This window comes from Crassostrea angulata, chromosome 10 (assembly GCF_025612915.1).
Source record: "Crassostrea angulata isolate pt1a10 chromosome 10, ASM2561291v2, whole genome shotgun sequence".
Lineage (NCBI taxonomy): Eukaryota > Metazoa > Mollusca > Bivalvia > Ostreida > Ostreidae > Magallana > Magallana angulata.
The window spans coordinates 6,602,601-6,628,857 of record NC_069120.1 but is presented as its reverse complement, the minus strand read 5'-3'; the positions used below and the strand labels follow the sequence as shown (position 1 = coordinate 6,628,857).

The 26,257-nt window shown below is 31.7% G+C and overlaps 1 protein-coding gene across 1 annotated transcript in view; it reads left to right on the top strand.

Annotated features, from left to right (window-relative positions):
• The first annotated feature begins 1,518 nt into the window (after positions 1-1,518).
• LOC128165295 (protocadherin Fat 4-like) overlaps positions 1,519-26,257 on the top strand; it is a 125,754-nt gene continuing 101,015 nt past the window's right edge. The window contains exons 1-4 of the mRNA XM_052829690.1: positions 1,519-1,630; positions 20,531-20,609; positions 21,420-21,518; positions 23,664-23,794. Coding sequence (XP_052685650.1) covers positions 1,613-1,630; positions 20,531-20,609; positions 21,420-21,518; positions 23,664-23,794 — 327 coding nt within the window. The 5' untranslated portion in view covers positions 1,519-1,612. The remainder of the gene's footprint in view (positions 1,631-20,530; positions 20,610-21,419; positions 21,519-23,663; positions 23,795-26,257) is intronic.

The following is a 26,257-nucleotide window of genomic DNA, read 5'->3' as shown; positions in this document are numbered from 1 at the left end:
AATAACTTGCTTAAATCTAGAACAGAAAAATCAATGACATGTTTCAAAAAATCAATACTACTAATACAGTAATCAACCACACTTGAATTATTGTAGTAAATTTTCCTTTTTCCAATCGACTTTTGTATTAAATACATATTATTATTTCTACAAAAATTTAATAAAATATTTACAAAATTGTTCTTGTCCAGTGATTTCCTTTTTTAAGGAGAAATTTGATCGACATTCATTTATCATGATTGTGTTTTAGTTCGATTATTGATTATAATTGGTGGTCATTGCCTATAACTTTAATTAATTCATATTGATTATTATTGTTGGTGGAAGTTATATTGATCAGTATTGATTTGTTGTTTTCAGCAATTAAACGAGTCTATATAGTTATATAAATCTTGTACTTTTCGTTCAATAACTGTTGTGGTGTTCCAAGCCGGTAAAGGAAATGATCAGTTAACTCTACTTCTTAATATAGATGTTTCGAAAGGTGTGTCACTAGGAAGTTCATTTGACCAAGGAGAGTTTAAATGATTGCGTTATTATTTTCGTCAAGCGAAACATGGGCTATGCACATGATTCAGAAGATAATAGCTACGAAACTGATGTCGCTTTATGTTAAATATATAGAAATCATGTTCAGTGTGAAGTGTTGATTGTTTATAATGATAATATAATCATTTATGATTATACCACTTGGACAGAACTGATCTGATTTAATTTTATCTTTGTGTGAATGATGATAAATATGCTTATGTAAAGGGATTGAAGACGGCTTGGCGTTCTGGAGATGCTAGTCAGTCAGAGAGATTGAGATTTGAATTTGAAAGTTGCTTTGTAAAAAAACCATACGATCACGCTTAAATAAATTATTGTTCAATTATTGTTCAACACCAAACTGGACTTAACATTTTTGGACTGGATGTGGAATTGAACCAACCCACAGACTTACATTTTGTCGGTTGGTGTATTTTGTGGTTTCAATGTCTGTCAATAAAAATCCCATTCAAGTTTTTAAAGCATTTGAATTAACCATTTTCATACAAAAAGCTTATAATCATCAATCTTGTTAGTGGATAGATTTTACTGCCTTGTGTGTGCATATCAGTGAATATTTTTGCCAGTTTTTGAATTATCAGTTAAGTATTTTAGGCATATGGGAATATTTCTAGTTATATTAAGAGAATGCATTACGAGTTTTAGTAATTAAAGTATTCAAATATTTAGAAAATGTAGTCATGTTAACATCTGAGCAAAAAATAGACTAGAAAAATATTATGCTTTTGTCGACATAGACTTATAATTAAGGAGTTAGATTCATAATATTTCCTTTTTTCGCTGCTTCATAAAACAGGTATGTGCAGGTAAGCATTAGGGTTCATAGGCATCTAAACCTGTTCATGACAGAACTTAAACTAAACAAGATTAGATAATAGTGACATACCTATTGATTAGGTTATATTACTTTTAAAATGGGGACTATAACTAACTACAAAGAAGCTGGTAGAAAGGTGTGTTATCGGGCTGTTTGGATAACGTTATCTGCAGGGGGCGTTTATCAGTGGACTATAGGACAGATAAACATTCTGAACGTGCAACTCTACACCGAATAGGCTTAATGCCAGTACGCAAATCTGTGAGTCTCTTATTTCTTTATGAGATATTTAGTCTGTTTTCTTTGTTGATATGTTTTTTTGATAAGAATGAAATTATTTGTACTTACTAAATATAAATGGCAACTTTCGTTGTCCTTATTTAACCTTAGCCTTGTGTCATAGGCTCAAAAGACGACCATTTTGAATATAATCATTAAAGGAGTAACTAACTTGAATGAATGATTATTTTTTTCTGATAATCTTATCAACTATTGAAGCACAGCTGTTATTCATGGGTTCTAAACTTTGATGGTGTCTTCTCAATGTCATCATTAAAGCTTGGATGGTGTTTTTTCAATGTAATTATCTATGGCTTTTAATCATGTTACCGTTAGTTGTTTTATCAACCATTTCAAATGTTAAACCCATTTATTTTTTGAGGTAATGGTGTTCGGTTTTTTTTTTGTTTTTTGTTTTTGGTATGTTTTTTTGTTTCGTTTGTTTGCTTTTATTTTACGTTTTTGTTTACATTTTTATATTTTTGTAAACAAACTACGCTGTTTCTGTGATAAACTTTAAACCATAATATAATGATATCTAACTCCGAATTCAGTGGAGTACCACTACCCCTTCCGTGAATTTCAACATTTTCTCTTTCTTTTCCAGATAAGAATGACTGAATTATACCTATATTTTTGTTTAATTCAATTATTCATATCTTTAATTCATCTGAAGATACCGGTAGGTACAATTGAATTCAAGATAGGTACAAATGCTATGAATTAAAGATAGGTATATATATATAATACGTAGTAACTGTTTTGAAATAACACTGAATTTGGGCGAGGGCAAGAAAACGTCAGTGGCAGAGGGTGAGGCTTGCCGAGCCCTCTTCGCGTGTTCGAACCCATATCATCGCTTATACTGAAAGACAGTTATCATGTATTTTGTTTATCCTGCAATATAATATCACATTTTGCATCTTAGATAAACTTTATTGTTTGGCTTTATAATTATGACACGTTTTTCAAGTATTTTCAAGAAAAAACTCCTAAAATAACATGATTGTTTAATAATTTAACAAATAGAGTGGTTACTTACTCAATCATACAGAATATTTTTAGCTCACCGAGACGAAGATGGGGGGGGGAGATTATGCTATACCCCCGGCGTCAACGTCCGTACCTGGTTAAGGTTTCTGTTGCAGGTCCTGTATCTAAGTTATTACTTGTCCTATCTTCACCAAACTTGCATGGATTATGCATCTGGACTTGCGTTCGGACTTGAAAGACTTGGATGCTGAATCTTGGCCACGAATTTCATAAGCTGGAGGAGGTAAAGGTATTTTGAGCAGGGTAAAGTTTATGGTGCATTTGCTCTTTGATAGCTATTTCTAAGTTACTAACGATCCTTACTTCACCAAATATGCATGGATGGTGCGTCTAATGATATTAATGCACCTGACAGGCTTGAATGCTGAATCTGAGCCATAAGCTTCGGTTGCTGGAGGAGGTTAAGGGTTGTAGAGCTGGTTAAATTTTTTGGAGCAGGTGCCCTCTGATTACGATTTACGATATCTTAGTTATAAATGGTCCTAACTTCACCAAACCTACATGGATGATGCGTCTTATGATACTGATGCACCTGACAGGCTTGAATGCTAAATCTGAGCCATAGGTTATTGCAGCTGGATGAGGTTAAGGTTTAAAGAGCTGGTTAAAGTTTATAGAGCAGGTGCCCTCTGATTACTATATCTTAGATTTTACTGGTTCTAACTTCACCAACTTGCATTGATGATGCGTCTTATGATACTGTTGCACCTGACAGGCTTGAATGCTAAATCTGAGCCATAGGTTCTTGATGCTGGATGAGGTTAAGGTTTTCAGAGCTGATTACAATTTTTGGAGCAGGTGTCCTCTGATGACTATATCTTAGTTTTTACTGGTTCTAACTTCACCAACTTGCATGGATGATGCGTCTTATGATACTCCTGCACCTGACAGGCTTGAATGCTGAATCTTAGCCATAAGTTTCGGATGCTGGATGGGGTTTAGTTTTTTAAAACAGGTCATATGTTTAATAGATAACAGTACTATTTCAAACTTGCATAGTTGATTTTACTGTAATATAAATGAATGACAGGGGAACCTTCAGATACATAGCCTGATCTCCATTATCGAGGATGCTAAAAAACTCCTACCTCGCGCAAACTTGTTCGTTAGATGTGTTTGTTGTGAAATGATATTACATGATTCCTATGGTGTACATGTAGTATTGTATGATATAAAACACTATTGTTTGATATGATACAATAATACTTCATATATATTATGATGTAAAAATAAACTATATTGTTTATATGATAGTGTAATATATAATATTGTTATATTCAGTAGTATATTCTTACTTTATAACTCTATATAAACAAATAGTCAATAATTGTAATATTAGCTCGTCGGAAAAATATTGACTGGTCAATATTATACATATATTACATGGCTTCGAGGGCGACATACCAGAATATTTGCCCCGAGGTGACAGGAAAGCCCTGGAGTGTTATGTCGCCCGATGCCGAAGGCAGAGGGCGACATAACACTCCAGGGCTTTCCTGTCAACGAGGGACAAATATTCTGGTATTGTCGCCCGAAAAGACATGTAATATATGTTATATAACATTTTTAAACAAATCAAACTCGGGTAATCAAAATATTTATTTAATTCACAAGAGTATTTAATGGCACATGCTCATATTTAGTCAATGTACAATGTAAAACGTCAAGTAATACGCTGATCATTGATTCTTAATGCTAGTTCTTCTGAATTTAGATGAACAAACTGCAGACGTTGGCCTGACATGTTTAAAATTCGCTGATCTGTTTACGTTTGCTTAGCAACTGGTTCGTTGAATTTCGAACCCGACGTAATTAATATGCAGAATTCTTGCACGCGATGGTGATATTACAGTTTCGGGAGGGCAATATAACTATTTCCTGTGATATATAACTGTTTCCGGGAGGGCAATATAACTGTTTCCGGTGTGATTCAGCAATTTTCAGGGCACAGTAATAAAATTATCTTATTTGTGACATAACGAGAAAACTTATTCAAAAATGTTATATTTTTTATTGTTATATTCAGTAGTATATTCTCACTATATAACTCTATATAGACAAATAGGCAATAACTGTAATATTTGCTCGTCCGAAAAATATTGACCGGTCAATATTTTTTTGATATTGACCGGCTAGGAATAATATCTAGAGAACATTCCCTCTATTTCAAATAATCGCCTCTGATTTGTTGATTCGTAAACGATGACGTAAATAACTCTTCGCGACTCCAAAACAAGGTGACGTCATAATAGACAGTCAGTCAAGGCAAGTAAACAACGGACGCGCAATGCGACGGTTTGCTATCATAACAGATATAAGGATTTGCGAATTACTGTGAAGTAAAATAAGGTAGAACATCTGTATGTTAATTCTTATGGTCGGCGGAATATCACCAGTGACCGTTTGATGCTGAGGATATTTTGGAAATGAACTTTGCACAAAATTGAATTCGTGAATTCTTTGTTGAGCTGAGAAAATTACGGCGATCTGTTTTCAGTTACTTTCTTAAATTTTTGTTTGTTTCTTCATATAACAAAACAAATGTTGACTGTGTTTTCGGGCAACATTGATTATATTAGCCCCCTTGGGACGAAAATATTGCCCTCCGCTTCGCGTCGGGCAATATTTCGTCCCTCGGGGGCTAATATAATCAATGTTGCCCTCAACCCCAGTCAATATTTGTATAATATTGACCGCCTAGGAATAATATTTAGATTATATTCCCTCTATGTCAATTAATCGCTTCTTATTTGTTGATTCGTAAACGGTAACGTAAATAACTCGACTCCAACAAAGGTGACGTCATATTAGGCAATCAGTCAAGGCAAGTAAACAACGGACGCGCAATGCGACGGTTAGCTATCATAATGGATATGAGGATTTGCGAATTAGTGTAAAAATCAGGAAAAACATAATAACTTTACGATCGAGTACGCACGCTTTCGCGCAGCGTTTTATTTGTATTGTGACGACATCTTTTGGCTTATTTTACGCCATAGTGTAATAGTTTCAACTGCAGATATTCAGCGAACTTTGTTGAAAATAGCTTGTTTGATGCGTAAAATTGATATTATATTGTGGAATAAACATAAATGTCTCGAAGTATAAGCTACAATGTATATTTGGGCTAGGATCGAAAACGTGAAGAGGGTTCAGCCAGCTTAGCCCTCTGTCACGTTTTCTTAACCCGCCTAAATATAGCTTAATTCATATGTTTCAAGACAGTGACCATGTATTTTATATTAATGACCCTTAATATGTGATGTTATATATTTATTTGTTACTTAAATATGTCTGAATGTTTTAATATTTATAAAAAAGATCACCATTTCCGCCTTTGTCAAATAAAAATATCCATTATCTGACAAATCTGGGAAATTGGGCATACAAACAACAACTTTGATAAGACTCCTCGAACAAACCAGGAGGTAAAAGGTTTTTTTTATTTGGTGTTTATTACCTGGTTGATAAACCTTTGCTTTATCAAACGGGTGATGCTTTAACAAATACTTCCGGTCTGAACAATTGTTGACACAGCCCCTCGCTTCAACACTTCAGTGACCTATTTTCGAACATTTTTTAGCATTTTTAATATAACTATTTCTACTACCAAAAATTGATTTAAAAAGATTTTGTCAAAGATTTAGATAACAAATATGAAGAAAAACACATAGCTGTATAGTTTATAAAATTGCAAATTACGTTAGCTATCAAGGAGTTCATCCTGGCGACGCAATGAAAACAGGACGCTTTGGTTGTGTTTTTGTTCAAGAACTTACCGAAATAAATGTGGTGTATAATGTGATTTGATTTTTTATCATATGATATGATACTATATTGTATCATGTATTATATTATTATGATTTTGTATTATGTGATCAAATACATTGATGTTTACACGATGCAATACCATATCATAATGTATGATATAATATCATATTTTGATACAATGTTATATCATATGTTGCAATATCATATTGCATCATAATATATATCAGTATTGAATCATATGATATATATATTATAGTTTTATAGGATACAATTTTATGTTATTGTATTGATAAACATTGTATCTTACAATTATCAAACTGTTTTTAACATATGATATACAATATTGTGTCAAAACAGTATCCATAAATATTTTTAAGATGATTGTCATATAATATGAGAAAGGTTGTCTCAAAGAGATGATGCCTCATACAGGTGATGCCTCATTTGGTGAGCTTTGTAATCTGTTACCTATGTTTTTCAATGGTTTCGTTAAAGATATTTACATTCTGCATGTGTATTTCCCTCAATGTTCAAGTCGCCAGGGGGCGTTCATTATTTTCAATAACTCAAAACGAACTGAACCTAGGTATAATTGAATTGTATCTATTTTCAAATCCTTTGTTGATATGTTGTATTTAGTTTGAAGATAGGCACAATTATTCAAAGATAAGTACAACAATGGGTGGTGGACGTCGATACTACCTCTTGTGTTTGCACTGCCAGGGCCAAGTATCTTATAAATTATATCAAGATATTACTGACAAAACACCCTTTTCAAATAGATTTGCAGCTTACCTTCAGGTGGATTAAAGTACGCATTCTACACTTATAGTACAAGTGTATGTACATTTAATATTATGAATGAATGTGCCGATAAACAACTAAACCTTCTCCTTGAGTAAAGTGTTTATTGCTCCTCCAGTGAGGGTGAAAACTGCAAAAGTACAAATACAAGTTACAGAAAATTGTACCATGTCAAGTCCAATCTATTTTTTACACTGTGCCAAATAAAGAAAATTTTATCATGGAAAGGTTTAGGGCTTATACATAACTCAGATTGATAATAACAGTTAAAACTTGTAAGAACATATAGGATATTAACTGTAACATTCTGCTAGTGTGACTTAAAGGTCATATGAAACGATATCCTGACCATATTGAGTTATATACGGGAATGAGTTCATAAGTGCCTATTTAATAAGACTGACATTGTTTTTTGAATATTTTATGCAAAATGTGAGCGCCACAGTCGATCAAAATCACTTAATCGGGAAAAGGAACATTGACTTACGCGGCTTACCTCCGTTGCTTATGACGTCAGTAAGACCCAACAGCCCTATAAAGCTATGTTGTGAATACAAATACCCATGTCATTTTGCAGCATTTTAAAAGAAGAAAAAAATACTATTTTATATAAAAACTTGTATAATTATACAATAATCAACCACGTCAGTATTTTTTCTCTCAAGAAATAAAATTGTGTGCGTTTAATAGCGTGTACATATTCAGTTTCGAGACTGCACGGAGAATGAATGATTTTCTTCATAGATCCACATGCAAGTATAATATGATTTTAATATATGCATTTATATATGTTTTATTTCGATCTTTTTAATGAAATTGACAAATTCAAAAATAACTGATCGTTTTTTCCCATTTGCACGTTCATGCAATTCATTAAGATTTTTTTTTCTTCTAAACAACTCGTGGTGCCTCATTCGCTTCACGATTATATTGTTTGTTTCGCTTTCAAATTCACAAATACATGTATGTTACCATTTTAAAATTATTTTAGTCTAAGAAAACTTTCTTCAAATTAATGTTTTGATTTTGAAACGTGTATATGCGGTGTTTACTCACAGATCCCTTTTATCTCACTTTCTTCCGCAATTTTTTCTTTCGTTTTTTTTTTATCATTATTGATGCTTGTTCTTAATAAAAATCTGTTGATTATCTTCACATTCGTTCACAACTATTTTTATCAAACAACCGATTTATTTTACCGATACATTTCTAAATCCTTAAATGCCATATTTCCGCGATATAATTTAATAAAACGTTAATACACGTGTACACAAATTATTTTCTAAAGATATTGCTTTAATATTCCCTTTAAATGTAGCTCAATCATTATACGTACCGAAGAAGAAAATGATGTTTCTATTTCAAAAGGATAAGAATAATTCCTTAATCAGCTGTTAATGTTGGAGCATTTCTTTCGTTGCATTTCCACTGCAGTACGGGATCTTTACTCTGGTGAGAAGCTAATATTAGATTTATTCATTATAACTACCAATTAAAACTAAGTCATCTGTAGGCTACTACGAAATCAAATGATCTCATTTGAAAAGAAAGACACGTTCATGTATGCAGAAATTACTCAAATTTAATCGATAAACTTCTGTATAATTACACTAGTTTTGATGCATTGTTTACATCGGTGGGTCTGTGTGACGTCATAAATCCACAAAATCAAGAACGATAAGCGGGGAAGAATTTTTTCAGGTGCTCAGTTTTTACGGTTATTTCTCAGTAATGCAAAGGCAAAAAAATTTTACATCACGTATTTTAACATTTGTTTATACCAAGCTTGATATTTATGAGAGAAAATCATAGTGTTAAAAATCGTTTCATATGACCTTTAATAGCATGTAATTAACAATGTTCCTAAATTTCCATGTTTTACATTATGCCTTCCACATGTTTTGATAAACCTAGTGAAGATGAACTGACATCTAAAGGGATGACAGCAGAATTACATTAATGCAAATTGGTAATCTGGGTGTAAATGTTTTGTACAATGCTAAACAAAATACTTACTCCGTAGTGCGTAAATGTACATAAAAAATGAGTTGGGCAAAAGTGTCTCGAGCACATGTAAACACCGGATGAACTAAATAAAAAACAAACCAACCCGGACACATAAGTTCCGAATTCACCACAATTAATGCATCTTGATATAGTTTAAATACAAAAATATTGAAGCACTGACTCCGACAACATTTGGGCCCAAAATAAGACAATCAGGTGAACGATGTAGCCCCTGGGACTCTTGTACTTGGTTGTGTTCGGCATACTCTAAAACCTGACTTGGCCTCAGAAAATTAGCCTTGACTCAAATTTGGCCTCTACAAAAAAATTGGCCACAATTTTATTTTTATATTTTCTTTACGATGTTTTATTGATTTTTTTTGGTTGATTTATGTTCACTAGATGGCTTTAATTAAAACTTCTATATGGCTACAGGTATTGAGGACTTCTTTTCTTTTAATTTTCTGATTTCCTCTTGCTTAATCATTGAAAGAAAATCAGGGAATTTGTTTAAGCATAGAAAATAAAGCGAATCTAATGCAGTAATGAGCTATTTTACCATGGATCGGACAATATGCAAGCATCGAATAACCATACAGTAGATATTAAAAATAACGAAATTTTCATATTTCATGCCAAAATAACCCCCAAGAAGTTCGGATAAATATATTTAATACTTTGATAATATTGTCAATGTAAAGGTACAGTTTCTTTTAATATTTGCCCTAAAATTCAAAAGTGGTTTAAATCTCATGAAAATACACATATGCTATCTTGAACATGTATGTATATAAAATACCAAGTTATACACTTTTATCTTGATTCAAAAAATAATTATGACTTTAACATTTTGGCAAATTTCTAAGATTAAGTCAAAAATGATGAAAAATGGCACATTTTCTCATAGTTTTTTGAAGAGGAAAATGTGTCCGCAGCCGTCGCCCACAACAAAATTAATATATTTTATGTGTCATACTTATTGTTGTCGACGGTTCTTATTATTAAGGTCTTCCGTTTCCAATTATGGTTTTTGTTAGGTATCCTATTATTTTTCTCTTTTTTTCAACAATTTTTTTTCACAAACCAATATCTCAAAAATGTCCAACGGAATTTCACCGATAGAAGTCAGTATCTAAAGCAATGCATACCTATCGTTTTGGATATTTATATATATATTTTGTCCAGCAAATATTTTAAAAATGGTTGAAGGTAGAAATTTGAAATTTTTAGCGGTGATAGATCTACCTTTGGCAGTTCATGTTGAATAATAAACATTCGTCCCTTTTTATCCCCCAAATAAGAAAATTTTGGAATTTTTTCAAATATAATTTACAAAATTTTACAATTTTGATTTTTTTTTTTCAAATGAAATGTTCTTTGAAGATTTCTATGAATGTTTATAAAGAATTTTCAAAGAAATGTTTTCTTAAGCGTTACGTCATTTAGGATTTTATGGGGTTAGAAGTCTAAAACTTTGATCGTTTATTATATCTCAAAAAAGACAAATATTTTGACAGATAGCTTAAGAACGGTAACGAGTTTCTAAACGCTTGTTGAACAGAATATGTTTAAAATCAAAACAGGGGTTGTTCCTCAATTTAGGGGCCAAAAGAGCTCTGAAGTCTTCCTTTCATAGCATTTTACTGAGAAATATTTTGTAATAGCGAGCGCAGCGCGAAATTAGCTCTACCGGCAAGGCGTGCGTGAATAGAAAATTCGGACTAGTTGCACATTCATTCAATGGATTTTTTGGCGTCAGTAAATTGGACCAGTAATGCATTGTTTTAATCGTCCCAGTAGTTCCAAGTAATCATGGCAATTTTTATCACTTCACACTCTCACGAGAACCAGCAAGAAAATAAGAACAATAACGATGTATACAACATACATTCAATGTTACCTATAAAGTTCACCTCAGTACACTCAATCAAAAATAATCAAGTGACGTCACAAAGGTTTACACATTGATCCGATCGATTTTTTCGGCGTCAGTAAATTTTGACCCACAATTCATAGTACAAATGGTTTCCAACCTCACGTTCTCGCGAAAATCAAAGTAAAACTTTTGAGAAGCATATACGATGTGTAATTTTAAGAACATCATGCTTTTTAAGTAAATAAAACAGTAAACTTCGCGTACCTTAATTTCTCATGGGAGTTTTAAAGAGTCAAACAACACTTAACCAACTTGAACTTTGACGTCCCAATAAGGGTAAATTACTCTAACTGAAGTTATTGTAAATCAGCTGAAAATCCTCTCAAATCTTGCAAAGCTAAAGAATGTGGACATTTTTTCAGATATAGGAAACAGTTGGAACTTGCACTCATTTGGATGAATGCTAACATTTTATTCACTATAATTACGGTAACGTTAATTTCCAGGAACGTTAACGTAGCATCGTTTTTTTAAAGGGGGTGGGTGGGCGGGTGGATGGCAGCCTCACCAAAAAAATCTTTACAAGCAAAAAGAAAAAAAAGGATAATTCTCAAAATCTAAAAAATTCTAATCCTTCAGCTCTTTAGCAGTTCAATCGTTTCTTTATTTTCACTTCCATTTATTACATGCTCCAACCCCAAGGTTGGGGGGGGGGGGGACTCCATTTTCTTTTTAAAATATGATAAGCAAATTTTTTAAAGCGTAAATTGAAAAAAAAAAAAGAAATTCATTTTATTTTTAAGAGGAGAGGGGAACTCCATGATAAGTCGATTTTCTTTGTGTAAAAACTATGATAAGTCAATTTTTGTATGTAAGTTTAAGAAAAAATGTCTACTGCAAAAAGGAGGATGAACTGACGTACTTTACAATCACTTTAATAGGGAGATACAGTGCAATGAACATTTATATTTAAAATCTTTATCATTCAACAACATTACATGTATATCTGAGATTGAACTAATGTTCTACTTATAAATAAATAAATAACAAATCTTATAAACTATGAATTATGTAAATTTACTGGAAAAAAGCTATGTTTTATTTTATTTTGCAATCGAATTTATTGACTTTGTTTATTCTATTGATTTATCATAATTCATTGTTTGATCACATGCTGCGCTCGCCCCAACGGTCGCACCGTAAAACATATTATGTTATAAAAGCACAAATGTTCATCTCATATTTGTTTAACTATAGATTATAATTTTTTCTCATGTGCTAGTAATTAGGGGCTATAAGGGACCAGAAGTCTAAAACTTTGATCACCTTTACCTAAAAAAAGACAAATATTTTGAGAAACAAATTTTAGGGTCTCCCATACGATGTTTGAAGACTTATTGTTTTCGTACGGTTCTTACAATACCCGCAACGTTATTTTTTAAAATCCTATCCTATCGTATCGTGTATTAATCCTATTGTATCGTGCGCGTATACTGTTCTATCGTGCGTTAATCCTATCCTATCGTGCGTTAATCCTATCAGGTTTATCATTCAATTTTTACAGTTTTTTTGTTCATCCTATCGTGTCTATAGTTTCGAGCCCTTTCATCGGCAAGTAAATTTTATTTCACACCTGCAACTTCGTTCAGTGCGCCGTATACGAAATTTTTTCGAACAAGAATTGTAAAAGCCTTTCCAGCATTCTATAATGATACTAATTTCTTAATTATTTAGATCAAAATTAACCAATATTACTATAAGCTTTGAAAATGAAAATATTTATGTCAACTATCGAAGTTCTTAGGAACAATGTAACATATTTACCTTTATATTGAATATATTAAATCGTACGCGGAGTGTATACTTGAGTAATCATTAACTATTATGCAATACAAGTTTAGCTTTTTAAAAAAGCTACCGTCTTTAGAGCAAACTCTAATTTAAAAATAGTATTAATTTATCAAAGAAATTTTAATTCTTTTCTACATAAATGTCGCTTTCCCCTTCGTGTGGAACTTTATTACATGTGCCATAAACCCGCGTGCTTGAAATTGAGAAATGCTTATCACGTGCTTGTTAGTTGAAATTGACCATAGTAGATAAAATAGATCTTAGAAAGGGTCGTATTATTTTTTTTTAAATCAAATTTAGAATCATAGCTTTCAGCTCCTTGTTTTACTGATATTAGTTTTACCGTATCTAATATGCAAACTTGTTTACTGATATTAGCCATACCGTATCAAATTTTCAACATTACAATAGGAAAAGAAAAAAAATTCAACATACAAAAGGAAAGGGCAAAATATTTAATAAATATTAAAGAATATTGCTTTTAACAACTTGTACTGGAAAAATTAAAGCCTGAATTTCATTAATTGCAATTGCTTTTTCGTTTTCCCATTTTTAAGATTTGAAATCTACGAAATTTGGTAAGTCGTACGTAAAAAAGATCATCAGAAAATTATCTCCCTTGCGCCGAACAGTTTTTCAACCAATGAAATAAATGTAGATATTTACATCATGTATTTTCTACAAATAACAAGGAAGAGGAAGTGCACAACCCGGAAACTGTAAATTATTTCAACTCTTTATCTTGGAAGGCGGTAAAAATTTGTTTTCCTGCAACATATTTCACAGAAACAAATGTATTTATTGTATAACTTATATCTAATTAAAACAAAGCTGAATTTTAATTGAAGCCGTAATTTTCTGTGTGATATTTGATTTCGAGCTGAAATGTTCTCGGGAATCAGCTAGGGTGTGTGGTAATGAAAACAATGTTAACAAATCGTATGCAAAATGTGTATCTGCATAAATATTTAACTGATATGTAATATAATTCGTTTTTATGCATCATTCTCTTTATATACAGAAAGAAATGTGTTTATGATAGATTAATATTTACTTAAACAAGAGTTGGATTTTTATAACTAAACTCGCTATTTTCCGTGTGATTGATCTCGGGCTGAAATATTTGCAGCGATCAGCAACGGAATTTCACCGAAATTTCATAGCATTTTAGTGAGAAATATATTGTGATATGTTATAAAAGCACAAATGTTCATCTCATATTTGTTTAACTAAAGATTATTATTTTTTCTCATGTGCTACGTAATTAGGGGCTTTAAGGGACCAGAAGTCCAAAACTTTGATCACCTATATCTCAAAAAGGACAAACATAGAATAAAAGATGCTTAAAATGATGTTCTTTACAATATTCAAGGATCAAATTTTCCTTATGTGGCCCCAAAAAGGAGATAAGGGGTCGGTCCCTAAATCGTTATTTCCAAATCTCTAAACACAATCTTTTTGAACAAAATATGTTTAATATCAAAAGACTTTTTATTTAATATCAAGAAAAAGGGACTGGCCTCTCAATTTAGGGGCCAAAAGGGCTCTGGAGTGTCTTTCTTTCAGAGCACTTAACTGAGAAATATTTTGTAATATGTTATAGAAGCGAACATGTTCATCACACATTTATTTAGCCATTGATTATAAATAAAAAATTCTTTTTTCATAGCAGCACTTTACTGAGAATACTCTGTAATATGTTAAAGAAGCAAAAATGTTCATCTCACATTTGTTTAACTATAGATCATATAAAAATGCTCATGCGTAACATATTTAGGGGTTTTAAGGGGTCAGATGTCTAGAACTTTGATCACTTATATCTAAAAAAGGACAAATATTTTAAAAAGCAACATAGAATAAAAGATGCCAAGAATGATGTTCTAAACAATATCCAACCATCAAAATTTTCTGATATCAAAATTTCTTTATGTGTCCCCGATAAGGAGATAAGGGATCGGCCCTTAAGGTAGCTCCATACTCGTAAAATTCTCTGAGGAAAGTTGAAAAACCGAACTGATTTCGACTTAATAGACTTAAATGTCATCAATTGTTAGAAAAAATATACATGTCATCACACTTTTTGAGATGCCAGATAAACATAAACTAAAGCATATTTTAGCATTAGAAAAATGTATTTTTTTTTGTTAAAAGTAAAATCTTGTAGGCAGAAATTTGTTTTTCTTGTTTAATTTTAATGTCAACTTTATCAGAAAACTAAAATTACAAAAATATTTTAAAATTAATCGTTGGAATAAGAAAAACTATAGCATTTAGACATACAACTGAGAGAAAAGTCAGAAAAAGAGTTATTTCCCCTTTGCATAGATAAAATATATAAAAATTTGAAAATTTAGTATAAAATTAAGTGCAAAAATATCTTGAACCTACCAATAATTCTAATTACACCCATGTGATTATATTCACATAAAATAAATAAAACTATCTTGCACAATTTTTAAAGAATTCAAAGTTTTACAAAAAAGTGTGACGTCACAGAACACTGGATCTACTTTAAAACGTTCTTTCTCATATAATTTAAGAACGTTAACGAATTTCTAAACACTTGTTGAATAAAATATGTTTACAAGAACAATAACAAATAACTGCGAACGCTAACGCCCGTTTCCCGCCTACATGTTACATCCAATTATTTCGGAATTTCTGTCAGATAATCAAAAACTAAGTTTTCTACTAAAAAGTATAATCAAATCCTAATCAATTTATATCAAAATAAAATTTGTAATCAAATTAATTATCTTTAAACAAAAGTTTTGCTAACGGGAGGTCTTAAAATTTATTCATTGAAATCGGTCTCTATGAGTGAGGAAAATATTTTTTAGCGGCCAATATGTGCATAAAAACTTAATAATAACATATTTACGATATATATTAAAGTAAAATTTCATTTTAATTCATATCTGTTAATTATTTTTCGAAAATTTACAGAACAAAATTCTTTTTTTGGAATGTATTTCGGTCTGTAGACATATGTTCCCCCCCCCCCCCCCCCGTGAAACAACAAACCCTTTGGTAAAAATATGCTAAATAACAATATTTAAATCCCCTCAAAAGGAATTTTTGTTTCACGGGGGGGGGGGGGGGGGGAGCTGTTTTAAAAAAACATTTCCGTTTTCCGTTATTATGAAATGAGCTATTTTAACCCAAAATACAAAGTTATCTCTCTTTGTTTGACCAAATCATTTATATTTAATGAAAATATACATAAATGTTTACATTATAATAAAAAAAATAACTTTGATTAGACAACTTTCAAAAATGACTTTTAGTTAGGCGGCTAGACAATGCAGTTCGCAGTCCTTTCTAAACACTTGTTGAACAAAATGTGTTTATGTTTTGAATGATCTAGGCCTTTCGTTTAATACCAAGAAAAAGGGGATGGCCCTTATAATTAGGGAATCAGAGGAGTCTAAAGTCTTTATAGCTCTTTACTGGTGGATATCTTGTAATAGATTAAAGAAGTAAAATGTGTATCTTACTGTTATGTAACCACATAATATAATTATTTTCTGACATGTTACGTAATAATGGGTTTTCACCAGCATTGTACCACACTGTACACCACTGAACGGGGTACTGACCAGCATTTAATCCCACTGTACACCGTTGTACTGGGTACAGACCAGCATTGTACCCCACTGTACACCATTGTACAGGGTACTGACAAACACTGTACCTATGTTTTTATAAGTTATTATAAATGTTTAAACAATGAATTGAATATTTAGTTCCTTTAAAATTTGAGACAAAAATCTGGATTTTGATTCTTTTCCTATTGCTAACAAGAGAGAAAATGGGCTTCTATATCTTTAAGTTCATACTTGTTTATAATTTCATGCGCGGTCAGAAATGTTTCCAGGGACGGGGCAGGATTATCATTGTTTTCTGAGGGAACTAAGACCTATTTTATATAGTTGTACTATATAAGTTTTAAAAAAATTGAATTTTCTCTGACATCTCCCCCATCCCCCGATCCGCGCAGGTATTAAATAATCAGAATCCAATAAGCCTACAAAGTATAACAGCTTATTCAATTCAAAAGAGAAAGTATTTAATACATATATTTCAATATTTATGTTTTAGTGACTAAATATTAAGGGTTTTTTTTTATAAATTGAATTTATTTTATTTAGTATTGTCAAATGAATATTAGTATATATAAAAGGTTATTGTGGTCTTTAAATCTTTAAATCAAGTTGAAATATATATTTATAAAAAAAATATATACGAATAAACGAAATAATCTTCATATTCATCATTTTAGATGCGTTTTTTAATATTTTGATTAAGTCGGATATCAATTATTTATAAATTCATCACCCCACCCACTCCATCCCCACCAGTCGCTGATATCAAAATAAGTATGGTGTAAAATTAAAAATGAAATGTGGTAACGAAGAGTGTTCCAATAATATTTTACTCTATTACGGTACTTTTATTATTATACTCTTGAATTTGAACACTGTTCGATGAGAGAGTAATATAATTTTGATAAGAAAAAAACATCTCTCTCTCTCTCTCTCTCTCTCTCTCTCTCTCTCTCTCTCTCTCTCTCTCTCTCTCTGTTATGTTGTAATTATTCTCCTAAACGTTTTTGACTTAAAATTATCTTTCGTTTTTTCTTCTGTTTGGTTTTTTTTATTTACTGAAACTAGTAATTTGTATCATAACAAACAAGATAATTATAATCTACTATAAAACTCTCTCTCTCTCTCTCTCTCTCTCTCTCTCTCTCTCTCTCTCTCTCTCTCTCTCTCTCTCTCCATAACGTGCGAATATTTTAGTATTTGATTAAAGTACTACCGGTAACATGTAGTAATGTTGACAGCGACTAAATTAAATATGTATTTATTTCTAGCTACGGGATAATATCTGTGGCTTCAAATGATTTGACTTAAGTTCTTAATGATTGAAAGTCAACGCTAAACTAGTAAATTTTTTATCGACGGTGTACTGATTCCTTTTTGTATATATCTAGAGAAAAAATCTTTTGTCTGTCTGGGAACAACGAAAAAATCGGAACTAACAGAAAAGGCTTAGTCTATACACACGATCGGGTGACTGCGACAAGGTGTGAAAACTTCGCTACCACCTGTGTAAATTTCTTACAAATCAGAATCCCCTTTCCATAAAGATGCTTTGTAGAAGTTTGGTTAATTTGGTTCTAGAGAAGAAGTAAAAAAAAATGTGAAAAGTTTATGGACAGAGTGACGGACAGAAGCACGGACGAAGGACAGCAGGTGATCAGAAAAGCTCATTTGATCCTTCGGTTCAGGTGAGCTAAAAATGGAACTCGTAAATGTTCTAACCATGGCATTGGAAATCTACAAAATTGTTTTGTTAAAAAAATCATCTTGATTGCACACACAAGTACTCTGAAATTGACATTTAAAAGATCAATGAATTTCTGATAGAAAACATCTAAGACTATATACTTTTTGGAGACCAGGTCTTCCAACATCAGTCGGAATTTGCGTGGGCACATTTGTGCAACGAATATTCGTTAAGCAATAGCATGCTCTTATATGAACAATTTCTTAATTTCAAGATTTGGGGAATTCCAATGGGGAATCTTCATTATCAGAATTTGAACAAAGCCAAAAATGTTGGAAACTTTAATGTCTGTTAGAGTAAACAAATATTGGCCTCTTCGATTATTTGTTACGCAAGCAAGTTGTTGTTATGAGAAAATTTAAATTGATATTGTCCGATCCCCAGAGCAGTTTTGAAAAAAACGCGTCAGGGTTTTACAATGGCAGGGCAAAATAACAGTCTTAAGTTCTTTAGAATTTAGAAAAGACTAAATCAAAATCAATCATAGTCGATCACTTATACCTGTAGTCAAAAATGTACATTTTTTATAGAAATATATTTTTAATTGTAAGAATCATTTTCAATAGACTATCATCATAAGACGCTACAGCCACGACCTGGGATGTTTAATGTGTATTGAAAAAATTCACTAAAACGTTTTTAAAATTTATCAAATATATAAAAAAAAATTGAGGCCAAAGGCAATATTGAGGCCTAAAAAGTGAGTCCAGACAAGCTACAAGCCTAGGCCCGGTTTTAGACTTTGCCTGAGGCTGATATCGAATTTCTTCCGGGGAGGGAAATTTGGGCTTGATCGGTGTTGGCAGGTAATGTAAACAAACTGGCATTTTTAGTGTGCATTATACAGTTATATAGAGATTTGATGTTATGACCCAATTTACAAATGTTTGAGATATTTAATGATCCTTAAAACAGCCTAGTCTCTTAAAGGGGCCTAGACACGATTTGAGATGAAAATTTTATTTCTAATTTTTATGTATAAAATGGTTTACTTGTGTAATTTGAATGATTCACCAAAATTTGAATGTTAGAAGTCAAGTTACAAGTGAGATAAACAAAGCTCGAGTCTTATATTTGTTTACAAATAATGTTTAATAAAGAAATAACCATTTTTTTGACAAAATATCTATTGGCAAACAAGATAAACCGGTTCAATGTGTTCAAAAATTATTTTATCAACAACAAAAAACTAATTAGACTGAAACTTATACCAATACACCACATATGTAAACAGTCACAGAACTCGAGCTTTGTTTACAAAATAAAGAATTCTAACCTCTGTAACTCGCTAGTAACTTGATATTTGACTTTCAAATTTTGACAAAGCATTAAAAACATCCATATTGACCATTGTAAACATTAAAAATGAAAAAATAAATTTTGAAAAAATTGAGCCTAAATTGTGCCTAAGTCCCTTTAAAATGACTCTAATATCTCAATTCTACATTTCGTCAACGTTTTGAAATGGGATGGGTTGTGGCCCTAAATTCTTAACGCTGAATGCTTTAATATCTTGCATAATCCATAATGATTACTTGGCAATAGTAAGAGAAGTGTTGTATATGCATATTATGGTGGGTGTAAACTTTGATAAAATCAATTAAAACTGAACCAGTCAGTTAACTATATATAATATATATATATATATATATATATATATATATATATATATATATATATATATATATATATATATATATATATATATATATATATATATTTATATATATATATATATGTGTGTGTGTGTGTGTGTGTGTGTGTGTGTATTCCATATGATTATCTCTTATACGGTAATAAATCAATAAAACTTCAATAAACACTCTTTGAAAACGTGGGAAAATTTAAGGCCAACAATTCTCGAAGAGGCCAAAGGACCAGGCTAAATTTTAGATCAAAACTGAGGCAAATTTGAAACCAACGCATTGGGCCAACCCAAGGCTAGGTTTTAGGATTATGTTGTTGTGTACAAATGAAAATCAAGGTGCTTGAACAATCTGCTTAATTCGAATTGAATAAATGCAAATATTGCTTAATTTATTTTTAATGTATCATAATAGTTATTTTGCATGATTGCAAATATGTGAGTCTAATAAATATAACTGAAACACTTTTAAGAAAAGAAGCCAAAATTATTAATATTTATACACAGGGCTTTATATTTTTAGATAAGACCTATCCTCGGAGATGCAATGAAATTCAGGGCATTTATCATATTCAGTTTTGTTTGTCTTCATGACTTATCAGGTTTGAACTTTTTTATCAGTATATATTTTAATTGTTTCCAATATTCAATTTATATCTCTTTTACAAAAACTACACACGAAGCTGTGTATTATTCCCGAGCAAAAAATAAAAATTAGTTCCAATGTCATTTGCATACTGCTGGTAGCTATAAATGAGTGCAACTTGTGTGTATTCTTAGACATGTATTAGAATTTTATTTGCATAAACATAAAGTTAACTTCTGTGAATTTTTTAAATCATTTTATCCAAACCTTAGCATGAAATATCTGGCATTATATATTTGTGCATGGAAAATAGTCATCAAAACTGTTCAGTAGCAGCATTGATTTTATTCGATTGTTATCTCCGATTTTTTTCTGGTTTTATCCAGATCATCATATTTCAATCAAAGTCTTATAACTTGAATTTGTTTACCAACAACAAACTTTGCATGACTGAAAAAAAAGTTTTCTTTGATTTATTAAAACACCTATTTGCTGGCTAATTGGGACAAAAACTTTATTCTCCCTCTGCTGGTAACCATTTTTTGAGTTGCTTTACATCATGTAAACATTAATTTTATAATTTTTTTAAAATTAAACTTTATTTCACTTTAACAACAATATCTAATTACAAAACATTTATAAGTTAAGGTTTTAATATGTTATAAGGAGCAAAGATTTTATATTCTTTCCAGCTATTGTTTGTTAAATATGAGGCAAATTGTTAATCAAATAGCAGTTGCAATGATAAAATATACTGACATGTACATGGAGTTAAACTTAACAGTTGATTAAGTCTTTAATTAACCCTTACAGGTCTCTTTTACAGGTGCAACAAATGGTTCGTCTCATATCTCTCAAACTATTGACACTTGTTATAACTTTCAAAGTAAACGAGTTGTCCAGGTTCCGGAAAATGCAACTACAGGTACTATAATTATAATAATCTCAGATAATATTGAGCAATCTTTACAAATTGTTGCATATTTAGGTATAGGCAAACATAGAATGTTATCTTCATTATCAACATCACGGGTCTTTAACTGTTGAGAAAAAATGTCCAAACTAATTTATTTCTCCTATGGAAAGAGGGTGTTGCAAAAAACAGGATTATTCCCCATGCACGGGTATAGGTTCTGACCCCTCCCCCTTCAAATTTAAATTCCTTTACATTTACAGAATACTATTACCAAAAATATGCCTCATATCCGCCTCTGGAAAACTCAAATAACCGTCGAACACCCCCCCCTGGGAAATTTTTTCTGGATCCGCGCATATTTCCCTAACACCCCTGCGAATGTTACTATCATTTAAATTTTAGACCACGTGGTTTTATTTGAACCTTTCAGTTTCGCAGTTTAAAACGTGCCTCGTGTTTATAGTGTATTTCATAGAATCTAGGTACTTGTAATCAAATATAAAATCTGGACGTTTATTGATTTAAAACTTTATCTTCATTAATTGGTGGCTAAAATGACTTCTAGAAATGAAAAATGACATTAGGAAAAATAAGTTTTCACTCTGCTGTAGTAACAATCAACATGTTTAGTAGCGATTCCCCCGATGGATTAATTTTTGATCCGCGCCTGAGCTAGTAATAGCATCTGTAGTGAAACAGACTATTTTATGCAGAATAATCCATAAAAATTACTCGATATACTAAGTTTTTATACAGAACAGACATCGATTCTTTTTTAAAAAGCACGATATTACACACTACAAGCATCAAACATGGCTAAGATTTTATTAAGCAACCCAACGTTTATATTGTCAACCACATGTAGAGTGGTTGAACACGAAGGATAACTCTGTTCTGAATATCATCGTTTAATTTAAATAACTGCTAAATGATGAAATAAGACATGCATCTTAATAGATTTTCGTGTTTTAACATAAACCAAAGTAGGATATGTTATGAAAAACGACCAGTACTTACGTATTTTGAGAATATTATCCGAACACTTATACTTCCGCTCGAAATTTCACAGTACTAAACAAATCTCGGGGAAGTCTCGTGACCTTTCATTCGAGAACCTCTGGGTTTATCCCATACTTATCAACGATAAAGAAATCATTCCGAAGACATTCGCAGGGGTGCCTAAGGTGGTATAGAAATTTAAATACCCGTAACGCTTGAAGATTTATATTTAAATATAGACACATTACGTAGACGACTATATTAACATAGCGGCTTATGTTCCGATGGAGTTTTACACCAACATTTTACGTGCATATTGTTCAAACACGGCAACCATCATTTGATTTTTTTAAAGAATACAGTTAGGAAGATGACTATGTATTCTGTCTTTTGAAGTTAAAGTTAAATTATCTATATTCGTTACCTTTTCATGCGATTAAACAAATATGGTTGGAAAAATGTCCACTGTTCCGAGATTCGAACCCAATATGTGTTACAATCCATGTCAAACAGCGTAATCACTCGACCAATCTAGACATGACTTATAACTGCGAAAAGTTCTTAGATTTTAAAAGGTATTAATGATTTTCCCAAAAGTTAGATTTTTTTTTTTTACAACAATGAGGTTTCTCGTTTTGTAAAGCATGAAATCTGCCATATTTGTTTGTGTAACCATTTTCAATTTATTTTATAAAAGTTAGTACACACTCTACAGATAAAATTTTACACTGCTTTATGTACAACGTTGCATGCAAAAAGATTATCACCGATATTTTTTCTTTGATTTTTCCATTTTATATGCAACTCCTTAAGGTAAAATTCGCGTAGGAACTGCAACATTTTCTTTGTTCTACTTTTGTTCATCAGTCAGAGAGATGAGTGTATGATAACGATGGGCAAATTGTAAATGCAGAGTCAGGGCCTTATTGGTCATTTGGTGAACTATTCTTTAAAAAATATTAATTCTCGTGTTGAAGAACCGGTAGTTCAACGAAGTGTAAACTACTACCGGGTAGAAGGGACTACCTTTACCAAATTTGTGAATGTTTTGACTCAGCGTTCATAGTATATATTGCTTTGATTATGCTAAATATATTGGATAACTATGATCGGATAATTAAAATAGTAAGTTTACGTTCTTGTTTTATTTTGTAGGGACTACACTTTTTAATTTCAGCAGTATAACGAACCTAACTTTTAAATCAGTGCAAAACAATGCATTCAAAATAGTAAATCATACAAGTTTCTGGACAATTGAAACAAACGCTTCACTGGATTTTGAAAAAGTAAGTATGATGTATGATGAATACAATTAAATTATTTTTAGTACACACATAGCATATACTCTTACCGCTCCTTCCCCATAAAAGTGTTGATGGAATTTTTGTTGAATTGAAAATACGCCCTTCCAAAGATTACCACTGGAGATAATTAATAATTATAGAAAAAGTGAATGCCATAGGACAGAAAAGTTGACACTATTGTAAAAGCATCACCATGAAATTTAGATACAAGTTTGTTCAAATCATGATCCAATCATGATTGTTGATGGCTTTTTCCTTATGTACTATTTACTTGCTTACTATCATATTCATTATAACTGGATTAAATACACTATTGTATTAAAATATTTTTGAAATAACTATTCATCGGTTTAAATTTATATATGCCGTATAAATGGCATTTTTGCAATGTTCAAAAGCTAGACCCAAATTTTGTCAGCATGACTCGATACATGAAAAAGAAAGAAGTTTATAAAAAAAAATTGCAATTTTTTGATAAATATCAACGAGGTACTAGCCATAATTTGAAAATGAATAACGGCGATTTACTTATGCATATTCATCAACGATTAACGTTCGAGATGGAATTGCGCATGTGCGTGAGAATAGTAATTTAAAAAGCATCATGCAGGACGAGGCAATACGACAGATTAACATTTGTTTGAATTCCTATAAACAAGTTTGTGTGCTGCTAACATTTGTTTTAATATTTTTGCATTTTATGATGATGGTTGCGTATGATGTCTTATCGGTGTCGAATACAATCGATGAGATCTTAAATTATGCCCCCTCCCTGTGGCGGTTGCCAGCCTACATGTACATCATCGTGTGCACAGATTTAGAGAAGGGGTGGGAGTGAGGGGGTTCAGACCCCCCCCCCCTCCCTCCCCATGAAAATTCATTTATATCAATAGTAAAATTACCAAAAATACACCTTGGACCCCAATGCTCTTACAGACATGTAAACGCTCTAACCCACTGCGCTTCAATGTTAGGTAACATTATTTCGGGGGTAAATATTTAATTAATATTTAATATACTTTATTGTTTATCTTAATAGGAAGTATACATCACATACAATATGCAGGTGTCCTGCACCACCTTAAAGCTGTTATTTACCTATTAAAATAGTGCAAGTGGATTTGAAGAATAGGTCATAAAAATACATGTACATCATCGTGTGCACAGATTTAGAGAAGGGGTGGGAGTGAGGGGGTTCAGACCCCCCCCCCTCCCTCCCCATGAAAATTCATTTATATCAATAGTAAAATTACCAAAAATACACCTTGGACCCCAATGCTCTTACAGACATGTAAACGCTCTAACCCACTGCGCTTCAATGTTAGGTAACATTATTTCGGGGGTAAATATTTAATTAATATTTAATATACTTTATTGTTTATCTCAATAGGAAGTATACATCACGTACAATATGCAGGTGTCCTGCACCACCTTAAAGCTGTTATTTACCTATTAAAATAGTGCAAGTGGATTTGAAGAATAGGTCATAAAAATACATGTACATCATCGTGTGCACAGATTTAGAGAAGGGGTGGGAGTGAGGGGGTTCAGACCCCCCCCCCCCCCTCCCTCCCCATGAAAATTCATTTATATCAATAGTAAAATTACCAAAAATACACCTTGGACCCCAATGCTCTTACAGACATGTAAACGCTCTAACCCACTGCGCTTCAATGTTAGGTAACATTATTTGGGGGGTAAATATTTAATTAATATTTAATATACTTTATTGTATATCTCAATAGGAAGTATACATCACGTACAATATGCAGGTGTCCTGCACCACCTTAAAGCTGTTATTTACCTATTAAAATAGTGCAAGTGGATTTGAAGAATAGGTCATAAAAATACATGCATGTTACAAATAACTGATCTTTGTCTGAAGTTACATACAAAACACAGGTCTGCAGGTCTCATTAGCGGGTATTAGTTTTACCCAGCTCTTCGATTAGATGGGTTTACGTGTATACATACATGTATCTGTTTTCCATATGCAGGAAAGGATTAGTTAAGATCAGCTAAAGGAATTCATTATTGTGTTTTAATTGGATTATCATTATGATGTTGACTAATATAGGTAAGCATAATACATGTAGTACATGTAGCAGTAGCACAATATAATGAGATGCCAGCATACATAATTTCAATTTCTAAATGTGATCTCCCTTTGACTGCATACTGTATCATCATCTTTTAATATTTAAATAAGCTTATCATCGTTACTTATATATCCTATCGCATTTGTAAAGTTTCTGTCATTTTAATTGCAAAGTTATTTTTTTCATTTGTCAGACTTGCATTATTGAGTTGACCCCATATTGACCCTGTATAAACAATTTCGTATTAGAGAATCTGGGGGAATAAGCCGAGGCAAAAAAACACATAGGTCCATTAAAAAACTAACATTTTTTTCTAACAAATTTCAATTTTGTTACATTTATTAAA